The sequence below is a fragment of the Mytilus trossulus genome, chromosome 1 (assembly GCF_036588685.1).
Source record: "Mytilus trossulus isolate FHL-02 chromosome 1, PNRI_Mtr1.1.1.hap1, whole genome shotgun sequence".
NCBI classification, from domain to species: Eukaryota; Metazoa; Mollusca; class Bivalvia; order Mytilida; family Mytilidae; genus Mytilus; species Mytilus trossulus.
The window spans coordinates 8,781,842-8,804,574 of NC_086373.1; the positions used below are offsets into that span (position 1 = coordinate 8,781,842).

The following is a 22,733-nucleotide window of genomic DNA, read 5'->3' on the forward strand; positions in this document are numbered from 1 at the left end:
TCCTCGGTGTACTGCTTCATTTATGACTTGGCTGAAGATATCATCAGTGTACTGCTACATTAATGATGTCGCTGTAGATTTCCTTAGTGTTCTGCTACATTGACGACGTGGCTGTAGATATCATCGGCGTACTGCTATATTGACGATTTGGCTGTAGATATCCTCAGTGTACTGCTACATTGATGACTTGGCTGTAGATATCATTGGTGTACTGCTACACCGACGACTTCATTGTAGATATCGTCGGAGTACTGCTTCATTACCAACTCTGATGTATTAATACTTTGACGACTTTGGTGTAGATATCCTCTGCAGACTACTACAATAACGACATTGCTTAAGATTTCGTCTGTGATTCGTTTGTTTTGTATGATGGCGAATGATGCTATGTATATCAGTGTGTCTTGTTATATGAACGTGATGTGTATTCTGTTGGTGTGTTTACATTTTCTGGCGTTCCACTGACGACTTTTCAGTAGATATTGGGACTGCTACACTGGCGACTTGGTTACAGATATCCTTATAAGATTCCCACACTAAAGACTTGACTGTAGACATCGGGACTGCTACACTGACTATTTTGCTGTAGACATCGGGACTGCTTCACTGACGTCTTTGCTGTAGCCCCTGGACTGCTACACTGACGACTTTGCTGTAGACACCGGGACTGCTACACTGACGACTTGACTGAAGACACTGGGACTGCTACACTGACGACTTTACTGTAGACACCGGGAATGCTACACTGACGTCTTTGCTGTAGACACCTGGACTGCTATACTGACGACTTTGCTATAGACACAGTTACTGCTTCACTGACGTCTTTGCTGTAGACACCGGGACTGCTACACTGACGACTTTGCTATAAATCCACGGTCAACTGTTAAACTAACTGATATACACTGACGACGTGACTATAAAGATATCCTCCAGTACTATTACATTGACGACGTAACTAAAGATATCCTCCAGGACTTAAACACTGACTGCATGACTAAAGATATAATTCAGGAGTATAACACTGACGACGTGACTAAAGATATTCTCCAGGACTTGTACACTGTCGACGTGGTTAAAGATATTCTCCACGACTCGTGCACTGACGACGTGACTGTAAATATATCCTCTTGGAATTGAACACTGACGGCGTGACTAAAGATATCCTCCAGGACTTGTACATTGTTGACGTGAATACAAAAATCTCCTACAGGACTTGTACACTGATGACGTGAATATAAAGATATCCTCTAGGACTTACACACTGACTATGTGACTAAATATATCATACAGGACTTTTACACTGATCACGTGAATATAAAGATATTCTCCAGGACTGTACACTGACGACTTGACGAAAGATATCCACTATGACTTGTACACTGACGACGTGACTATTAATATATCATCGAGGACTTGTACATTGACGTCGTGAATATAAATATATCCTCTAGGACTTGTACACTGATGACGTGAATATAAAGATATCCTTCAGGACTTGTACACTGACGACGTGACTAAAGATATCGTCTACGACTTTTACACCGATCATTGGGTTATATATATTATCGGTGGACAGCTATAATAACGACTTTGTGTATAGCTATCCCTTTGGTCTACTGCACTACTGACAGACTTAAGATATTATCCGGGAACTGTTTGAATTCAACAGCAGTTCTTTGTCGTACATTTATATGTATATTACAACAATTTCATTGGTTTGAGTTACAATTTTTAGTGGATTAAACTGAATTAAAATACTATAAAATTTAGATAATATACCATAAAGTGTTTCATTCTTTCTTTCGGTTCCATCCTTGTTTCCCGACGCACAACAGTTGATGAGATTATACATTCAAATACTAAATGAAAAGAATGTTGGTCGCCATGTTTTGTACATACATTGTTTGGTATATATGTTGGACTCGGAACCGCGATGGTACAGCGAATACGACGATCACGCTTAAGTGTGATGGTTTGACGCTGAAATGTGTATTTGATCACGCTGAAGGTCGGAGGTGGGATTTAGACGCTATCTTGTTGATTATTTTATATACGCCGAAGTGCGAATATTTTTAAGGCTTTCTTTTATGTCGACGTAGAAGTCAATTTGTTTGTTTGGGTTTTAAGTTAGTAAGGGGCTTAAAAATATTCAATACTATACAGGAAACGGAGAGTGATTGGTGAGGCGGGGAAAGTTAAACTTCTGTAGCAGAATCTTATCGAAATCTACAAAATATTTCTTTTTTTAAGCATGATGTGGCGTTGCATTCTCTGAATACAAACGGGGCCACAGACAGACCCTATCCTATGTTCACATACAGCAAATCAAATAGGACGATCTCTCATTAAGTATGCAACTGTAAACAAGGACATACGTAGACAGTAACGAATGCAAATCAATAGTATATAGTGTGGCACTTCTCATCGGCCTATAACTATTGAATATTTGTATAATTTGAACATGCCACCACGCGAAGTTAAGACCATCGCACATCAGCAAACCGACTATCGCACACCAGATAGATTATTGAACATACGCGCAAACATATATTTTTTTGTCCACAAATATGCATGAATGTTAAAGAGTAAATGTAAAAATTAAGTTAAGATAGTTTTTCAAATTAGAGGACCTGGAATCTCGGGGTCATTTTCTTTGATGGCAACATATACTATCCAATAAACAGTGTGTCTACCAACATATGACATCATTTTACTTTTATGTAGGACAGAAAAATATTTTTCACATTTGGTCACCTAAGTCAAGGATGTAACGTATCCGAGTAAGAACGGAAACTTCCGAAGTGTTCTATTACAAAATTGTGCCGGGATCCGAAGTTTTACGCCAACTGGAAGTCTTTCCAGGAAATTGCAAAATACTCCTCGTATTTAACCATTTTTTGAATTAATATATCTGGTTATAAACATATATGATAATTCGTATAGTATATAACTGTGTATGTATATTAAGAATACCTGATCGTGTCATCAAGTAAATGAAGTTCGGGCTTTTAACAAAATTTGAATTTCACAAGGCGTTTTACGAGGTATTGGTTTAGCATTGCCACAGTTCTGACTTTAATTTCTTTTTATTATATTTCTTTATTTTTATTTTTTTTAAATGGTTTTACATTGGGTTAGGGCATGTCAATTTAAAGTGAGCCAAATTGTAAAATATTGGAAATCATAATGCGTTGATAGAAGAAATGGTATAATTTTGCACATGCAGACTGAACCCTTTTTGCGGTTCTCGGAAAAATCGCCCCCGTAACGAAATTATTTGTAATTTCAAGGATATAACCTGCTCTTTTATTACATCATGACAGGAGCCTACATCATGGGAAAAAGTAAAAATCTATCGTCACAATGCTAGTGATAGAAACACATTAAAACGTGACCTTGGTCGTATTTGGAACTTTTCGGATATTTTTTTTTTTTAAATGCACTTGAATCGGCGTTCTATCTACCACTGCAAATGGGGACGAAACGCACGTCTAAAATTCAAATTATAAGCAGCTATATTTTTAAGTTGATATGCATCTATGAAGCTTTCAGTCTATTTTAAATGGTCAATTTTTTTGGTGTGCTTGCTTGACAATACAGAGCAAAATTTAGTTGTGTAATACAATAACGATACAAAACAAACAAAAACAAAATTTATTCAAATTCGTATATAGAGGAACAATTTCTCGCATGCATCAGCCTAATAATTAAGATACTTCAATTCTTTCATCTAACCTATTTTGTAATCGGGATTAAAATCGTTCATACGCATTGAAATGATATACTGTATTGTAAGATTAAAATCATCTCGTATTTGTGAAAATTATACAAATCTGTCATGGTATATGTGTAGATATGTAGATTTAACAATTTTATTTCTGATGTTAGATTTTGTTGTAACAATGATTTATATAGTGTTATGTTCTTCTTCTCACACATAAGACAGATGTATTTATGTACATTATATATACTTTCTCTCACCTTTTTTGTGTATTTTCGTGTCAAGATTTTTATGATAATCTTAAATCTCTTCTTTTTTCTTTTGTGAACATTAATGATGCTTTTCTATCAACACGAGTCTATACTCATCCTCTAAAGACAGCCTCTGATCAGATAAAGCATGACTTTCTATACTGAATATCAATAGGATTGCTATCTGGACACGGAGAAGCAAAAGTAGACGAATAAGTCAAGTAACCGCGTTGATAGGAATAAGAAACATTCAGTCATTCGTTTTTATTATTTGGAAGAAAAACAAACCTTCCGTCATTTGTCTTACAGATTTTGTCTACAAATATGATAAAAGATTCCTGCCTTTTTTTCTTTTTGAAATAATGTGCAGACAATTAATAATATTAAATAAAATTGAGAATGGAATTGGAGAATATGTCAAAGAATATATAGTTTTGACTATTTCATCTTGACTCTTCTTGACTCTTATATAAAATATTCAATATTTCTTTATTCTGAAAAGTTTGTACATTTATATAATATTTGTAATACTATAATATATATATTTGTGTAATCGTAATGTTCTTTTTACATCAATGTTGAACTTTAATTATGTTGTAGTAAAATATAAAATATAAGTGATTGATTGTTAAAATAAATACATCAATATTCAAGTTTTTAGTTACTTTGAATAATACAGTTCCAACAGAATAGTATACATAAATAAACAATTAACACTATAGATACTACAGATTACCAATTTGATATTAGGTAAACATCAACGTAAATAAACGCGAAAATTATAATTATTTTCTTAATACGGAGGGGAAAAAAGAGAATGATTAAAGTTACTTTATACTCACATGTATTGCGTTATGAAACATAGCCTTCTTTAAAAAAAAATCCATTTAAATTTTCCCCTTTCATTCTTTTAAAAAAAACCACACTTTTTGTTTTATTCTTATAATTTAATAGGGAAACTATAACTGAAACAAAAAATCACATATTTTTACAATATTGTACATTGCCGATAGGGTCTATTCAAATATTAAAAAAAAAATATGATTGTTTTCAATCATATAATTAGTCTTTTCCTTCCAATATTGTTAAAAAATAAGATAGGCAAATATGAACAATTAGTGAATAGGTGTGATAATTAGATAATTATTCATTTAGTAAAGGTGTTATATCCGCCAACGAGCAATCATAAAGTAGCATTCACCAATCATAAAGAGGCAAGTATATAAGACGTAGATAAACACTTTGTGATCATTGCTTCTCTAATCGAATTCTGATAATCAGTTACAAGATAAACACCTCTGTGGAAATTAGATTTTTGTATGATATCACTATTTCTGTGTCCTTTAGAGGTAGGTGATTTACTGATATAAAAATGTAAAGTTATTAACAAAAAAGTTGGAAAACAATCAAAATTAAAACAAAAGATTTGTTTGTACCTTAATATATGTTCGGCTTTGATATATACACGATTAGAAAACTTGAGAATTTAAAAGAAATGTTTCATTTATAATAATTTTGTATTATTCAAGGTTATATATACAAAGCGATTTTTTTTAACATTTTATCGAGTTTTGGTTTATTTATATGCATAAATTATATATTCCACTGGAAGTAAAACGAATTTCTATAAAAAAGTATAAATTATACTTATTTCTTTTGGATAAGACGTTACTAAAACTTGTGTCTAATCTGTTTGTACTTTTTGAACAATATCATATGTTAATACTAAACTAAATTAGTATTTCTATTCTTTTTAAGGGCAAATAACATTCTATATTAGTGTGGTACTTCTGGAAAATAAATATTTATCTTTATAAAAAAATGAAAAAAATCTTTTAAAAATACAACTGAAATAATTTTATAAAACAAAAGAAATAAAGATCCGAAATACATCTAGGTTTTTAAAACATAGGTTAGTACAGTGCATCTCTCTGGGTTAAATACACAGCTATAATATTTTATGTTAGTAGATTAACAATAATTTGCAAAAGAAATACAAAAATCAAAAAGATTTAAAGTTTTGTTCATTCCTGATCTTATTTTATGATTCTGAAATGCAATATTTTAAGCCAGAAAACAAATCTGATTTACATCTATATATTTTGCTGAAGGGAAAACGAATCATAAATAATTAGGAATATCCTCCGTAGACAATACATACTGTTAAATATTGTGTGATAATTAGATAAATAGAATAGTAGAAAGGTGAGATACTTTGATAAACAATAGGAAAAGGTGATATAATTAGATAAACAATAGGTAAAGGTGAGATACTTTGATAAACAATAGGAAAAGGTGATATAATTAGATAAACAATAGGTAAAGGTGAGATATTTTGATAAACAATGGGAAAAGGTGAGATAATTTGATAAACAATGAGAAAAGGCGAGATAATTTGATAAACAATGGAAAAGGTGAGATAATTACAGGTGATAATCAGGAAATCAACTATTAACACTTAACCAATCATATTTCAAGATGATATAAGTATGAATACATAATCTATTGCAGTAGTATTTATATCATTTGTTTGAAGTTAACGATCACATCTTTTCGCATCAACCTAAACTGTTAAAGAGGTATGAAATGCTAAAACTTTCCACAATTATTAACCTTATACTTTGTAATATGATTTTAATATTGGTAATTAAACAAACAGAATTTTGCTTAAGTACTCTAATACATAACTTTAATACGATATTAAAACTATTCGGTAAGTGTAAATTTGTTACATTTTAAAAATAAATTGGATTTTTAATGTAAAACGGAAACTATTTTCATAAAATAATAAGGAGTAATTCTTAACCGTCTAAAATTTGAGTCAGTATGGCGACGGATACGACTTTAGCTATCCAATTTTACGTTACAAGTCTACATTAAATTCATCGCATTAAATCGAGATCTTGCCCTTTAATTCCATAAAAGTGTAACGTTGTAACACCAGCGAAATGTGTATATAATTATGTACAAGTCACTTAATCCGCCATCTCTACCTAAAATTCATAAGGGTAACGCAAACATCTTTTATTCAAAAGCAACCAAGGGTGGACTCTAGTAATGTGCTCCATTTGCCATCCTTAAATTTATTACTATTCCCAAATAATTATCACCACAAGATGAAAAAATCAGCATCTTTTTTGTCGTGGGCGGGGCTTATCCTGTTCACGTACAAGACAATTGGCACTTATCTCACAGATCTGATATTGATCTTAAACACGCCTACTAAACAGGAGCTGGAGGCATGTACGATTGATTTTTGTCTGATATTATTATCTGATTGACAAAAGAAAATGAAATATTGAAATACAGAAGGAGGAGTCATAGGCAGAAAGAAATTAAATATAAAGAATAAGATATTTGATTGGTCTATTTGTTTTTGTTGCTATACCCGCTGAGGATACCCAGTGCTGCCAATTGTAGAATGAAACAAATGCGGTGTTGTTTTTTCGATTCATATTGATGGTTACTGTTGGGAGCGATTCAAGTGTTCTTAACTTTGTATTTACCTACTTAAATATATATTGTGTTTGAACAGATGCAGATTTCAAGGATTTCAATGAAGGCAAAAATGTGTGTTTTAATTTTAATACTTTTTGCTACTATTGTTTTGGTTTAGGTTTTGCGATACTTATATTAAATCTTTAAAGAGCAATAAGTCTATATGCACGTGTCGTATGTTTACATTCTTGTAGGATATTTGAAGGGGTTGGTTATCTGATTATCTATGATTATCGAAAGATCTTTTAAATTTATTATAATTTTTCATCACTTTAACAAAACATTTACATATTTAAACTAATGTTTTATAGATATCATCATTTAGTTAGTTTTAAGTTTATTTCATCCGAATCGTAGTAAAACAAATGCATTTGAATAATACCAATTTTTTTTTTGTAGATAATTTGAGTTATTACAAGTTCGAACTGTGCATATTTGAAGACAGTTTGCTAAACATATTTCGTTTACTACTGTTTGTGGATTAACACGAATTCGGAATATTTACTCTTATATATAAATATTTACAATCACTATAAAACAACTATGGATGTGAGCGCTGAGCAACAACATGCATCAAGCTGGCTAAGAGCCGAAGCCCCACGAGTAGGGAGCTACGAACCAACACCAGGAATGCTGCCGTCTGAAGACATTGGGGAAATGTTTACCCCTCATTTCTTAGATCAGAGTTCTCATATGAATGCTGCAGCAGGATACTACAACCAGGCTGCAAGAGCAATGGGAAGTTACAGATCATCTCATGGTAAGAATCATATTATCACTTATATAGTCATTTTTAGATAATTTAAATATTTGCTCTTTGACATTTAAAATAATATGATTAGTCTAGCAATTGTAAATATTGAAATTTAAGCAAAAATATATCTTTTTGGCCGTCTTGCTGTTTGGTTAAAGTATTATTTATTTCTATCCAAAGAAACATTAATTTTGGAATTATTGTTTGTTATATTTATTTTGATATATTTGATATAATAAGTTTTCCTGTCCTAAATATTCCCCCAAAATTATTTTAAAAATAAAAAATAAATGTATTGTATGAAATTTTCGTAAAATTTATAAATAATAACAAAACATGTAGATATGAAATAATACTTAAAAGATGTTATCATGTCTTGTAAGAATGTCCGTTCAACGGAAAATGTGTTGTTTATCTATATCTTTAACAGATAGGAAACCACTACAACCTATTTATAGTCTAGCAAAGGAAACGCGCCGTTATAACAATGTATTAAATATATCCGATCCCAAAAGTTTAAAAAATATTTTAAGTTTTTAAACTATACAGAGACAGTTTAATACAATGAAAACGAATCTCCACAATTATACTGGCTAATCCCCGTCACGGCGTCAACCAGACTCGGCTCGCTCTCGTGTTTCACTTTTAAAATTGCTTCAAATTGAAATAATGGGCTATTAAGAATATTCTTCTGTACTGATGTAATATAAACAAAGTGTTTTCAGCTTCTGATTCCCAAACTGTAGTTTTTAGGCTGAATATTTATACGGATTGTCCAGTTCGCTTTTAAAGTTTAACTTATACCGGAATATTTTTGGTTTGACATTCTTAACGAAATAGAATTATTTGATTCAATATTTTGAATGAATTGTAATTATAGTATTACCTTGCATAAGAGCGGCGCCACATGTTCAAAATTACGAGGGTCAATTTCTACCAGTTAAATTACATTTCTAAAACGTTTTATTTAAATGTTATTTTAATAAAATTAGATGAGACTTTCCCTTTATCAAGCTAAATATTTATTTAATATGGAGTATTTATTTGTTGATGATAAAAGACAGAGTTCATAAAATGACACTTGTCATGTTATCCACTGCGCGATGAAATCATCCGTTTAACACTCTTACTTTCTTCCAGATGTTTTCAATGCCAAATATTCTACTGGGTTACTCAAGTGTCCTAGTACTTAATAATGTATAATTTTCTACATTGTAAAAATGACGGTTCGTAATGTCTTAAGTGGAAACCCTGCTGGTTTGATTCCTACCAGGTCCTAACCCCCAACTGATTTAAGCCGCTTATGTCAATGTAATGAACCCCGACACTTCTGGCGACTGACCACCACTGCACTGAAATATACAGCGCTGTAATCAATTACTCACTGATTGACTTTAATTCATAGACAAATTGTTTCAATTTATTTAATAAAATTCCACTTCAAAACGTGGTATTTACCAGTACATTTTCTGCCACAGAAAATAAACCAGGCATATAACTGGGAAATAAATCTATCAGGATAAAATATAACCGTGGGATTCACTAAACTGAAATTTACAGTCAAAATAAAATCTCACAAAATGCGAATTTACTTCTCTTTTACATTTTGTTTCCACCGATATTTGAAAAGTTTAATATTTATGAAATTATATATTATTTTTATTGTAAATCGAACTGCATTTGTCTGTAAATTATTATATATACAAAAAGTATGTGAAAATATGTTCAAGTATGTGAAAAAGTCTGAAAATGCAGTTTAAATTATAAGATCAATTTGATCTAGTTTCATAAATTGAAGATAAATGAAAGAAGTAAAAATGGGAGTTTTTTAGGGTGTAATTTTACGTGAACTATTTTTGCGTTTATACCAGATCATCATTCCAACAAATTAACTGATTAAGTGACTGCTGAGAAGGAATTGGAACTGCTATACCAATTAATTTGCAAATATTACAAAAAGTATGGGAAAAAGAGAAAGTTTCTTATCACACGGATTTGACATTATATTTTAGTATAAAATTCTCACGCTGCAAAAATATTACTGAAATAATCTTGTTTTTATAGTTATGATTTTATCGAATCAAAGATGTGAAATCTGGAAGCCTGGGGTCAAAGCAACAAGTTGCTTATATTTCTGTTACTCGACAGTATATAATACATATATAATACCAATGCTTTAATTTAACAGAGATACGAAATATTATCTTCTGATAGAATCTATATAAAAAATAAAATTGAAAATAAACCCTTTCCTAAAGATAACAAAATATTTTTGCCGGAGAAGTTATTAGAATATAATACATTAATTTTTTCATATATATATTTTGAAGATTTGTTTTCCCCCAAAACACTTTAAGTGTTGCAGGAATAGTAAGATTTAAATAAACGATTTTCTTTTTCAGTATCCGCATCAAGCCAAGTATGTCGTCCTCACTTCCCCACACCCCTCCACTCGTGGATAACAGATGCAAAATCCATGGTACCACATGCACATTCCGGTTGGCCGATGAGCCCCTTTAACAGCAAAGGTCTTAGTCATGTTTCAAATTCAGCGGGACAACTCTCTGGTTCATCTTCATCCATACCAACATCAAGTTCATTCAATTTCCCGCCAACCCCACCCAAAGACGGAACACCAGAGAATGTGAACGCAGCTACAGAATACACACCAGAATCCAAACCAGTCAAAACAGACATACATGACAATCAGTCGCCATCCTACAGCCACACAGCTCATCCCATGCCGACATATCCATCTTATGTCACACCAGGTTCTGACTATGCCGGAAGTCTGGGATTCCATCCTGGTAGCATGTTCAAGTCAACAATCCCTCGACCAAGAACAAAAACAAGATCAAGTGCTGGTAGGTTCTTTCATCTAACCTCTTTTTAACATTTGCTGTGGATATTTTTGACAATTACACGTTATTTGATTTTTCAAGATTAAGAAATATCGAATCAAACACAAAGAATATTTAATCTTTAAATATTGAAGACATTTTTTGATAAGTGATAAATTTATTTTTGATTTTTATCTTAGATATATTTTTAACATACTTCCGTATTTTTAGCAAAGTTTGAGTTTCTAGTATAAGCCACGGATACAAACACTTGAACGATCCGATAAATCCGGAAACACCAGTTCAAGTCGTCAGTAGCTACACTTAATTTTAACTTTATAACGTCAACAAACAGACACTTCTCTAACTTTGAAAGTTCGCTGGCCTCATTTCCCTCAAACAGAATAGGAAATATTATTTAATATTTTTCGGAGAAATTTTAATCTGGTATAAACACTCAATAGAAAAGCATGCATATAATGCCTGCTTATTAATGTTCTAGTTTATTTAACTTTACTAGATATATAGGTTTTTATTAGCTTATTAACATGCGCGGTAATACCATATGGTATGGTTTTAATTAGAGAGCAATTGATGCTGTTAAAAATGATATATAACAAGCACTCTTACATTTAAGTGTTTGTTAATTAGTTTACACATGTTAAAGTTTTTTTTGTCAATAGTTACTGTGAGAGGTGGTAGAGGTTTTATATATGTTTTTTGTCAAAAGCTAATGTAAGAGGTGGTTGAGCTTTTTTTATGCACAGCTTATAATTCTATCAAATCAGTCTTCAGTCCATAAAACAACGTTCTCCTTTTTTACTAAATCGACACCAGCAAAATGAAATGAAACTGAAATTATGTGCTGTTAAAATTCACTGTAGAAAAGAGAGTTCCGGAAAAATGTAAAGAATATTTCTCAAAATTTGAAGTATTTTATTTTGAATTCAATTAAAATTTGTATTTACATAAAAAGTGCAAAAAAATCGCACGATTTAAAATCTTTTTAACTATAACAGTACATAATTTTGAACGCACCACTTGATAAAGAAACTATCATTTTTTTTTAGCATTTTTACAAATCATGGTATATATTATTGATACCGTTGTATATATTATTGATAAGATGGGATATCGAAGGATTACAATCGATAAATTATTTTCATTTGATTGAAAGGATGCTAGATGCAATTATCGCGTTCTCTAATCATTTCGTCGGGATTTCACTGCATTTTCACCGAGCACCGTGCACAAATTTACTTTTTAAATCACCGTGTGAAGTGATGGTTTAGCATAGATTGGAAAAAGTTTTAGAAATAAAAATTAAATAAAAGCCACTTTTCCAATTGTTTTAGGACGCTGTTCTGCCGACGAGATGTATTCGATGATTTTACCAGGAAGCCAAAGACATAATATCCCAGGTCAGAATTAACTCCCTTTATTTTTTATAAATTCTAAACCTAAAATTATCCTCAACTGTAAATAAAAACAATCGCTTTAATTGTAATAGTTCTCATTCAGAAAGTTATTATAAACTTTACTACGCTGTGTCCGTTTAAAGGATTATCAATGACATGTAAATTGTGAGCGTTCCAGAATACAGTCCAACTGCGGTCGCGCCAGGGATAAGTAAATTTACGCGCAGCAAATAAAATCAAAATATTTTAAAACTAAATATTTGTTAATCTCTTCCTTATGTTTACGAGACATTTCAAGCTAAGGTATTTTGTAGTATAGTATTGGCGACAATTATAACATTTAACTTATTATATAAATCTAAATTACGCGTTAATTGGCGGATATAGTTCTAGCCCGGGGTGGACTTGGAAATTAAAAAAACTCATACAGTACCGCGTAAGTGGACCTGACGACAGAATTCTTCATCGTTACTACCGTAATAGTAAATCGTGTTGCGACATTGTTAACTCTGTGGCCGTAAGACGAGATACACTTTTAGCTCGAGTGTTATAACGTCCGGAACTCTACAACTTGTATCAAATTCTAATTTTTGATAACTTCAAAATTATTTTTTATGCATTACAATTGTTCTAATGTTCAATAGAAGGACACTTAGTTTGTATATAATATCATAACAATTAGAAATTTTCCCATGAACAAATCCAGACAGAGGATTTTGCATTCATGTAAACAAGTCCTACATGTAGCTGAGTTTGGCGCCATATGTAAATCCTCAAAAGTCTACAGATCTAGGGAAATAAAATTTAATAGAGTAATATTTCAAATATTTTAACATCACGAACATGTATTAAATAAATAAAAATTAACGGAAACGGACACAAAATTAAACAATGTGTTTCTTTTTATTTGTAGAGGGGCGAGAATGTGTAAATTGTGGAGCTACTTCAACGCCCTTATGGAGACGAGATGGCACTGGTCACTATCTTTGTAATGCCTGTGGACTGTACCACAAAATGAACGGCCAAAACCGACCACTCATCAAACCTAAGAGACGCTTGGTAAGTCATATTACTTGTGTGGCAACTAGGGGTAACCTAGTGGAATAAAAAACGGCATTTTATGGGTGTTACGAAACACGATTTGTACTCAGCTTTTAACAGCCTGTCAAGTTTACATCAGCAATATGTTTATTTTCATTACACTAATATTTCTTCGTCTTAAGAAATGTCCATAACGACTGCTGCTTTCTAGGTAATGAATCATTCTACGTTTACAATTCAAGCGTACTATTTTTGACATTTCTCATCAGGAAAGACGTGTCAATTGCACAACAAAAATGCATATTCGTAATTTTTAGGGCGAAACTTAAAGAAACTATATGAATTTTCTAGGGTAAAACTAATATATGTACGAAGTTATTTTGCGAGTACATGTCAGTTGTTTAAATTGTGAAAAAAAGTATAGACGGCATATAGAGTGAATCAGTATTTTTTTGTGGGTGGTCAAATTATCTGACACTAAAATAAAAAGAAATGTAATGAATCCGCATGCGCTGCTTAATATTCCTAGGCAAATCGTTCACTATTTTAGAAAATACACGTTATTTTTTTAAATAAACAAATTAAATTTTGTAAAAAAAACATAGGGTGGTCAAAAAATTATTTTTACCCAATAAAATCCGGTCCTTATCAGATAGATCAGCAGGCTCTTTTGTTTAACCAACATTCCTAATTATTACTACAAAAATTTAAAGTCCATTGGTAAATAAATGTCATAAATACATCGGTTATATTGATACAAAGAGGCAAATGAAGGAAGTAACTCTTTTGTATTGAAGGAGTATTATTCAAAACTAAATCACCCATCTCACAAATATATACAATGTTATAGATATTGTGATAAGAGGTGTAAGATCTATCTGATATACCACAAAGACAAATGCAGAACTATTGATGGGTAAACGGACCGAGATTCATGAGCTGTGTAATATCAGATAATTCGAGGCGAATGCTCTGATCTCATTCATCGAAACCAAGATACGGGGTCGTGTGTGTCGCCCAAAATATGAGCTGCAGTGTCGCGTTGCCTGAGATTTAACAATAAGTTTTCATGTATTTGTTTGTTTCCAATTTGTCATGACATATATGTTTTTGGAATAGAAATACTTAAGATGTTTATCGGCACCAGCTGAAGCAAATCTTTAATACTTATAGAAATTATAGATCAATACTTTAAGATTGATTCGATTGATTTGTTTGTTTCTACTTATTGATCAGATATGGGATCCGACACTGATCGTGTAATTTGAGTGATGGAAGGAATATAAATGGTCGAGGTAGATGTCTTAATGCCAAAATAAATGTATCAATTAAAGCGATCATGGTCCTCGTCACGATAAGCCGTCACGATGATGTTTCTCGATGTAAGATTAAACCTTGCTGAAGTGCGTAAGGCCTGATATAAAATTATCAGCCCTGCTTGGCAGTGGATATGCATCTTATCGGCCCGAGTCCTATCATCAACACATAAACACACATTCGTATAACCAATACACATACTCATATCTCTTGTGTAACTTTATTTATCTTTTAAGAAATATTTCCTGTAAAATAAAATTATAGTTGTATTAATGCTTTTTGACCTCCTTCTGTTTATAATAACTTCATTGCATTGAGCATCCGATTTCATTTGAATACGGAAAAATAAATCATACATGTAAGGTCTTTGGTATGTTTTAAGTTTATTTTTACATTAAAATGAATTACAAAGCACTAGCGTAGTTCATTATAACTGGCTAAATTATTTTGATTTGGCTAATAAATAATAGTTCTCATAATTTTAAACACTTAAATTACCGGACCAAAATTTTCTATAAAAGCCTAGAAATAAGATACCATTGTACATTTAATACAGGATGAAAAATTAATACATGAAATTTTCTTTAGACAACAATGGAGCTTTTAAAAAAATGAACTATCCATTTTCTGTGTAGAAAAAATGATAAAATGTATTTGTAATAAGTGGTGATATCGGGCACGTTGGGCGTGAAGGTTGTTTTTTTGCCTCAAACATTTTGTTTGAAAATCTCTGTGGGAATATACAAATTTAAGGATACAAATTTCGTTTGAGCTTTTGTTAGTCCTAATTCAATATTTTCATTAACACAATTGTGCTTTGTGTATAACACATTCGAATGCACCTAGCACGCTATGATATATATCATGTTTCTGCTTTTACAGTATTGAGCAGCAACGGCACATGAGTTTTAATTTTCAAAATTATATAAAGGAAGAATGTCAGTTTCTATTTCTGCATATATTTAGTTTCCTTCTCTGTGTGGGGTTTTGTCTTTATTCATCAATCACAACGCGCAATTCACAATATTTGATGACATACGTTTTCGTCAAACAATTAATACAAATTTGCTTCGCCTACGGAAAATTCGACTCCTGCGTCAGCAGGTACGGCGCCATTTGCTCCAGTTGGGTGGGTCAAGTAGCTGGAAGGAAAAAATCAGTTTTCTCTTTCCTCTCCTTATCTATGTTTCGTTTGGCATAAATGCATGGCCGATCAGTAGTTAAAGATACATTTGAAATCAGTGCCGCCAGGCTAACATATCCCATTTATTTGTTTATATAGTGAATAAGTAAAGTAACTTATCCCGCAGCTTGGTTTATAAATATTAACAGAAATAGTTTCTTCTAACAATAAACAACATGAAAACAAAATAACAATATTTCAAAGTATGCATTAGCGTATGATTTAAACTGTTGACTCTGAAGAAGCATATATTTACGTACACACCCATTAATACTTTATCATAAATATGAACATTAGGTTTTTCTAAATAAGCAATTTTGTACTCATTTTTTTGACAAATTTCATTATTTATTTTTTTAGTCTGCTGCAAGGCGAGCAGGAACCAGTTGTGCCAACTGTGGAACGTCAACTACGACATTATGGAGACGGAATCAAAATGGAGACCCAGTCTGCAATGCTTGCGGCCTTTACTACAAACTTCATAATGTAAGTTTTAAAAATATTTTCAGTGAAATATTTAAATTTTCAACTGACATTAAACAGGACAATACAATGCATGTTTTTAAATGACCGTTGGCAAAATTAAGACATTTGGCATGTTTTACACAAGAATAAAGCTGTTAAACAAACGAAATTCCATCTACATGTAACTGACCTACGGACAAAACTTGATGATTTTATCAGTATTGAAATTTTATTACTAGTGGACAAGACCGCTATCTGGTCATCTGAATTTATCAGAAATGAAAATCTCTGGCCAGTGTCCCCTCCTTTGTCGGTTAGTGTGACCGAACAAGTTTTTTGCTGTAATTGTCTGTGAGTCATATACCCTTTTCAATTGTTAAATCTTTTAATTGCATAATTGCTTTTAAAATATTTTTCTTTAACAACTTAATGAAAACCGGTCTTAAAATTCTTCCTTAAAAACAATGGCGACAGTTTAAATTTGTATATCTCATCTGCTGTAAAACTGTTCTATTATTAATATTTTACATTAAAATGACAACCCGTGCTATAATATAATATTTGTGTAAAAGCTTTTCTAAATTAATATCACTTTTCTACCAATAAAAAGTGACTTTTGTAGTGGCGCTTTTGGTACATTGTGGTACGACTTAATATGTGATCGTCGTATAAGTTAGAAACACTCGGACCAAAGCTCTATCGTGTCTCGTCAATATAGTTATGGATTTCCTAATGCATATAGGAATAATTTTCTTGTCAAATTGTTACAATACAGGAGCCAAATCATTCTATTTAAATATTGCAGTATATTGGTTTTTGTTGGGGTGATTATGTCTGGGGAGAGAGTTGAAAAATTTCCAGTCAAATTACCCTTAAAGATTTCTATTGATCGGCATAACTAGACGGCCTCGAATTCACGGCCAACAATTAATATTTCGTTATTTTCGTTCCTCCATTTCCGTGACTCATTTTACTGCTATTTTGTTATTGATTAACCCTAACTTGTCAATGTTTTTTTTATAATTTTCATCCATTATTTGGATTAAGCGGTGTGGCATAATTTTCTTTCAATTGCAAGGGTAATGTAACATTATTTAAAAATTCTTTTCAAAAAGGAAAATGTTGATTGACTGCAAATCATTCATACCAAAATATCCTCAAGTAGAAAAAAAATATCATAAAAGCTACCATTCGTGCACTTTGATTTAAAGAAAAACTAAATATTTCACATTGCAAGTTATTAAAAGAAATTTAAAAATGAAAACAATTTGATTTAAGAAAAAAAAATTATAGAGACACGCACCCCAATTTCTTTTTCTTCATTTAAATCTATTATAATGATAAATTGAATAACGTTACGGACTTAATATATATTATTTATATGAATTTGATACACTATGAGAGATCAAAGGACGATGTGTAAAGCAAGGATATATAAGGTTTCAGACTTTACGGAGACAACATCAAGACGAACTACGGGTGATTAAATTTCACCCAATTACTCTTCATTGCAACTCGCTTTCAGTTTAACCTTGGGTGTATCTGTTCTTTAAACCTCCTCCGCTGAAGAGCTGTAGTTAAGACCATGCTTGATTAACTATCGTTTGTGTTTATTTTTGACATAATTATACCACAATACTTAGGGACAGGGTATTGACTTCCCGATAATACCCGTGATGTTTGGGTCACGCCCCCTCATTTCATGGATAGATATATGTATTGAATGCCACCAATTCCACACTTTTCAACATGTAAGGATAATAAAGTGATCTTAGTTATGTCGTACCTCTGGCGACAACTTCAAATATCTTGCATTCTTTTGCATTGGGCCTCTATTTCGTAATAACGTCTATACCCATGAATGTGGCCCATTACTGTCATCTTGCTTCAAAAGTAAAACCACTGAAATTTCTTTATTGCTATAATTTCTTTCCAATAAAATAATTTCATATCGTCACATCTAATCAAACGAAAATTGTATGGTGTGAAAATTCTTTGTCGGTAGGAAGCGCTAATACTCGATAATTACAAAATTTTGACCATTTTTGGTTACTTTTGTCGATTAATACCTGATCAAGTAGATAAACCTAACCTCTTGCTGTGGTAATAGTGCAGACCAAAAGGTGTCTGCTGTCCTTAAAACGCACCGCCGTGAATCATGCTAATCGGTGGACCCGACCACGCTATCAGAATAGACAGCAGTAATTATCAATCTATACAATTTCAAATTTAAGAATTTCTTCTCATTTGATATAAATAATTGTTTTAATAAAGATAATGAATTTTGAACAATAAAATATGAATGATATGAAAACTCCAATTCCTGAATTATAACGACTATGACAAATCTCTGATGCAATCATGATAATGGGTTATTTATAATTATTCACTTGAAAAGATGCCCTGAGAACTACTCTTCAAACTAAATTTCTGCAAATGACTTTAGTAGAAAAGTCCTCTGGTTCTCCCCCGACAAATCATACCTGAAAATGACCAATCTAAGTATTGATAAACATTCAGGTAAATAAAGTTTTAATCAATGTCTCCGGCTTCTGTAATAGTATATTACCGCCGATTAACCCTCTATGGGACCATCACATCGACGGCGATCACGTCGCTTTTCCCCCTGACCACACGTTTGAGTGACAAGGTAATTCAAAGAAATAATAGTTTGGATAATTTAAAGTAAAAAGGCACTGACAAGTCGAATTTGTGTTCGTTGATTCTCCATACAATAACGTTGTAATCAGCTTTTGCATGGCTGGTTTCGCTGTTATACCTTGTGCCAATGGACCGTTAAACACACTGATAGTTAAAATCAATTATAATCTTCTGTTATTACTGACTCTACAAGGCGACATTTCCAAATAGAAAACGATTTCTGTGATTTATGTTTGCGTAAACGTTCCTCATGTAAATTACATATATCATTAACTAACCATATTTATTGCCTATTTATTTATGATGCACAGTTGTAGTCAAGTATAATATTTACAATCAGAATATGCAAGTGCACGGAGAATGAGCAATGAATAGCAGAATATCTATTGTCAGACAATAAACTTCTGAAATTATTTGTCTTGTATACCAATTATCCGTTCACAACCTTGCTCTGAGATAATTGGCCAACATTCCTGCTTGTAGTAGACTTTAATGAAATATTGTAATAAATTATTTCTTTTCTTTGCAGGTTAGCCGACCTCTTACAATGAAGAAAGATGGCATACAAACACGTAACAGGAAAATGTCAACAAAGAGCAAGAAAAACAAAAAAGGAATGATGATGTCAGACTTTCTGAAACCATTAGAGAAATCATTCGGAGGTTTTCCTGGAATGCAAGGCATGCACGCTCCAATGCCAACATATATGGGAGGATATCCTTCGATGGGATCAGGACACATGCAAAACCCCACAGGATTAAGTCATGGAGGCTTTTCAGGTGGTTCTAATTATTTCACTCCATCAAGCTACGCATCATCATTTTCGAGCATCCCGAACATTTCATCATCCGGGTTCTCATCAGGACTTAACTTGTCAACGTCATCAATGGTAGGAGCAATGGCATAAAACTTTACAATTAAAGTCGTTTTAATGTTGGTTTTAAATCCACTTCGGCGCACAGTGCGTTCAAATGGTGCTTCCGGTATAAATGTTCTGATGTTTTCCGGGATATGGCAGTGTTGGCCGACATCTTGGAAAATGTGACAATGTTATGGGCAGTGACTGAATTAACCGACGATGGCTGATACCACCACAATGACAAAACTAGCGTCTCTGTAAAGAAAAGACACAAACTTTTAAAATGCATCAGACTATAACAGAGACAGTGAAGGTGTTCGTTTGCGTGCAGAGACATCATAACTGAAAAGTATATTTGTCACGTAAAACAACATTTTATTAATATTCCATTTGTCACGGAGATTGACAATACCTGATCATAGTATTCCGGGTATCAATTTTCTACATGCATTCAAACCTCTACGCAAAACTACATAATTTATGAAAACCGAGAGCCACGACGCGTAACCATGAGGAGAGGAGTTCGAGTGGAATGACCTAGGGTGACTACAAAAATACATTCTATCCGGCTCGCGTATCACCCTCTAAATTCACTTAGTGTCATTTACAGTATTAACTGTGCTGTAGACATTTAAACTTCAAAGGAAACCAAACCCTGTGAATGTTGATCTCTTTTTTCAGGTATCCCACAGTACTTGTCAGTGGTCAAAATTAGCCATCTAGAGCGTGAGACTTACTTTTAACACAAAAACAGTTTATATGTGTTTGCTCAAAGTAAATTAACAAAGATTATGTCGTTTTATTACATTGTTTAATGTGTACATATTAATTTATTGTCGATTGACTCAAATATTATTGAGCTAAGTACATGACATTTGTTTTGTATGAGAGAAAACATTTGATTCTAGTCCCAAAACTTATGGAAACATGACTTTAATGTTCAAAATAATTTGTTGTAAACCGTTATAGGTTTCCATGAGTGCTATGCCATTTTTTTCATTTCATGACTTCCGGTTAGTTATATCCGGACATTTGAGAGTTACGTGCTCGTCACGGATCAACAGAAATCCATTATGTAGTGAGTTAGGTTTTTGTCTTCGGACAACATTCCAGTGTAATTGTGTTTCAGAGTGCTCTTTAACTAGATGCAGTGTTATTAATAGAAATTGTACAGATTTTCATCTTTGTTATTTTGCCGTTCATGCTGTGTACAGAGATATAATATTGTAATGAAGATTTGAAGAAATGTTCAATAAAAGTGTCTCAAACTTGAAATTTTGTATTATTATATATTCCCAAAACTACATATATTTTGAATGAAATTTACCAGAAAAGATAAAAAGATAGATGAATACAATAAAACTTTTTTTTACTCCAAACACTCAAAATAAAACCATACAAGATCATACAACATAAACTTACACTTGCATATACAAAAGAAGCCTACATTCAATACCACATACTTTTAAATTTTTATCTAGGAATATTTAATTCATAACTGGTTGTCTTCTATTTGAATTTTCATTGTTCCAATACCAGTGAAAATAATCATCAATATTATATCAAAACATCAATGTAACCTACAAAACAAACACTAATCTGCATAAAATGGTATGTAACTAATTTCCAGAGTATTTTATTGATTGCTTTGTTGGATTTAAAATTATCAACCGGAACACTAGAACTAAGCAATCTCTGCAACATTAATGAGACTTACACATTTTTCTGTTTTAAACAGGAATAATCAACAACTAGAAAAAAATTCAAAAATTACAAAATACATATTAAATATGTGAATCGACCTAGATATTTACAATTTATGAACCATGAAATGATGAACAATAAAAACTATTTTTTACATTTATATTTCAAAAAAAGAAAATAGAGAATAATTAGTTATTGAACGAAAATCTGCTGTCAATATAATTTAACTTAAGTAATTGTTAGACAAAAATACAACAAAACAATACTTCAACAAATACCATTCATGAAGAGTCATCGTCAATAAAATATGTTGTCCGGCATTATGCATTTATTTTCTACAAGGTTTTAAGCATATATTACACAGACGGTGGTTTAATATTCTATCAGTTATTTTCGTGTAAAATAGAGGATTGATATTCTATCAGAAACCCTAGATGTATAAATTGCGGTGCAATATTGCATCAGTTACTCTTAATAGTGTTTTTTGTGAGGTTTAAATAAATTGTCCGGCTAATACCGTGGTTTTTAATACCTTTTATACCCCGCTTGAGTTTGGCCATATTGATGTCCTAATGTCCTTCATACTTTTGTTTCTCAGAAGAAAAGTTCCAGAGTTATGATACTTGATTGTTGTGCTTTCCTGTAAATAAATGAAGCACCTCTTTTTGAAATGGATTGAAATGTAAATGGAATGTTTTGGGCCACTATAGCCAAAATTATGATTTTCAGTAGCTACAGACGAGGGTATTACTAAACACATGATCACCCCTCTAGTTAAACTCATTGTTTGTTGTCGATTTTATTCTAGTAGATTCATTAAGAGAGATGACGCATCTTGAATGTGTCAGGTTTTGCAAGTCATCATTGATGAAAACAAGTGGTAAACACACTACGTATCATTTCACCTATTATTTTAATTGACTTCTAATTGTTTTTCAAGCATTAAACAATTGTTTGATGAATTTATAGACGGTAATATGGACTCGGAAGTAAACTGTTTATTTGAATGATTGGTTGTGGA

The 22,733-nt window shown here is 32.1% G+C and overlaps 1 protein-coding gene across 3 annotated transcripts; it reads left to right on the plus strand.

Annotated features, from left to right (window-relative positions):
- Positions 1-5,207: 5,207 nt before the first annotated feature.
- LOC134714515 (GATA-binding factor 2-like) lies at positions 5,208-21,283 on the plus strand. Of its 3 annotated transcripts, none has more exons than XM_063575823.1 (7): positions 5,208-5,321; positions 7,870-8,230; positions 10,627-11,088; positions 12,420-12,485; positions 13,396-13,541; positions 16,384-16,509; positions 19,679-21,283. In XM_063575823.1, exons 2-7 carry the CDS (start codon positions 8,014-8,016, stop codon positions 20,054-20,056), a joined length of 1,395 nt encoding a protein of 464 aa, XP_063431893.1. In that variant the 5' UTR covers positions 5,208-5,321; positions 7,870-8,013; the 3' UTR covers positions 20,057-21,283. The 3 variants fall into 3 exon arrangements, with proteins under 3 accessions (XP_063431893.1, XP_063431884.1, XP_063431902.1); XM_063575814.1 differs by lacking the exon at positions 5,208-5,321 and adding an exon at positions 7,339-7,542; XM_063575832.1 differs by lacking the exons at positions 5,208-5,321; positions 12,420-12,485 and adding an exon at positions 7,339-7,542.
- The last annotated feature ends 1,450 nt before the right edge of the window (positions 21,284-22,733 follow it).

What these genes read in the sequence shown, in the direction of transcription:
- LOC134714515 (XM_063575823.1), top strand. Translation starts at nt 8,014, where the DNA reads ATGGATGTGAGCGCTGAGCAACAACATGCATCAAGCTGGCTAAGAGCC. An exon ending in AAGTTACAGATCATCTCATG is followed by an intron (nt 8,231 to 10,626) that starts GTAAGAATCATA and finishes TTTCTTTTTCAG; the next exon opens with TATCCGCATCAAGCCAAGTA. An exon ending in CCAAAGACATAATATCCCAG is followed by an intron (nt 12,486 to 13,395) that starts GTCAGAATTAAC and finishes TTTTATTTGTAG; the next exon opens with AGGGGCGAGAATGTGTAAAT.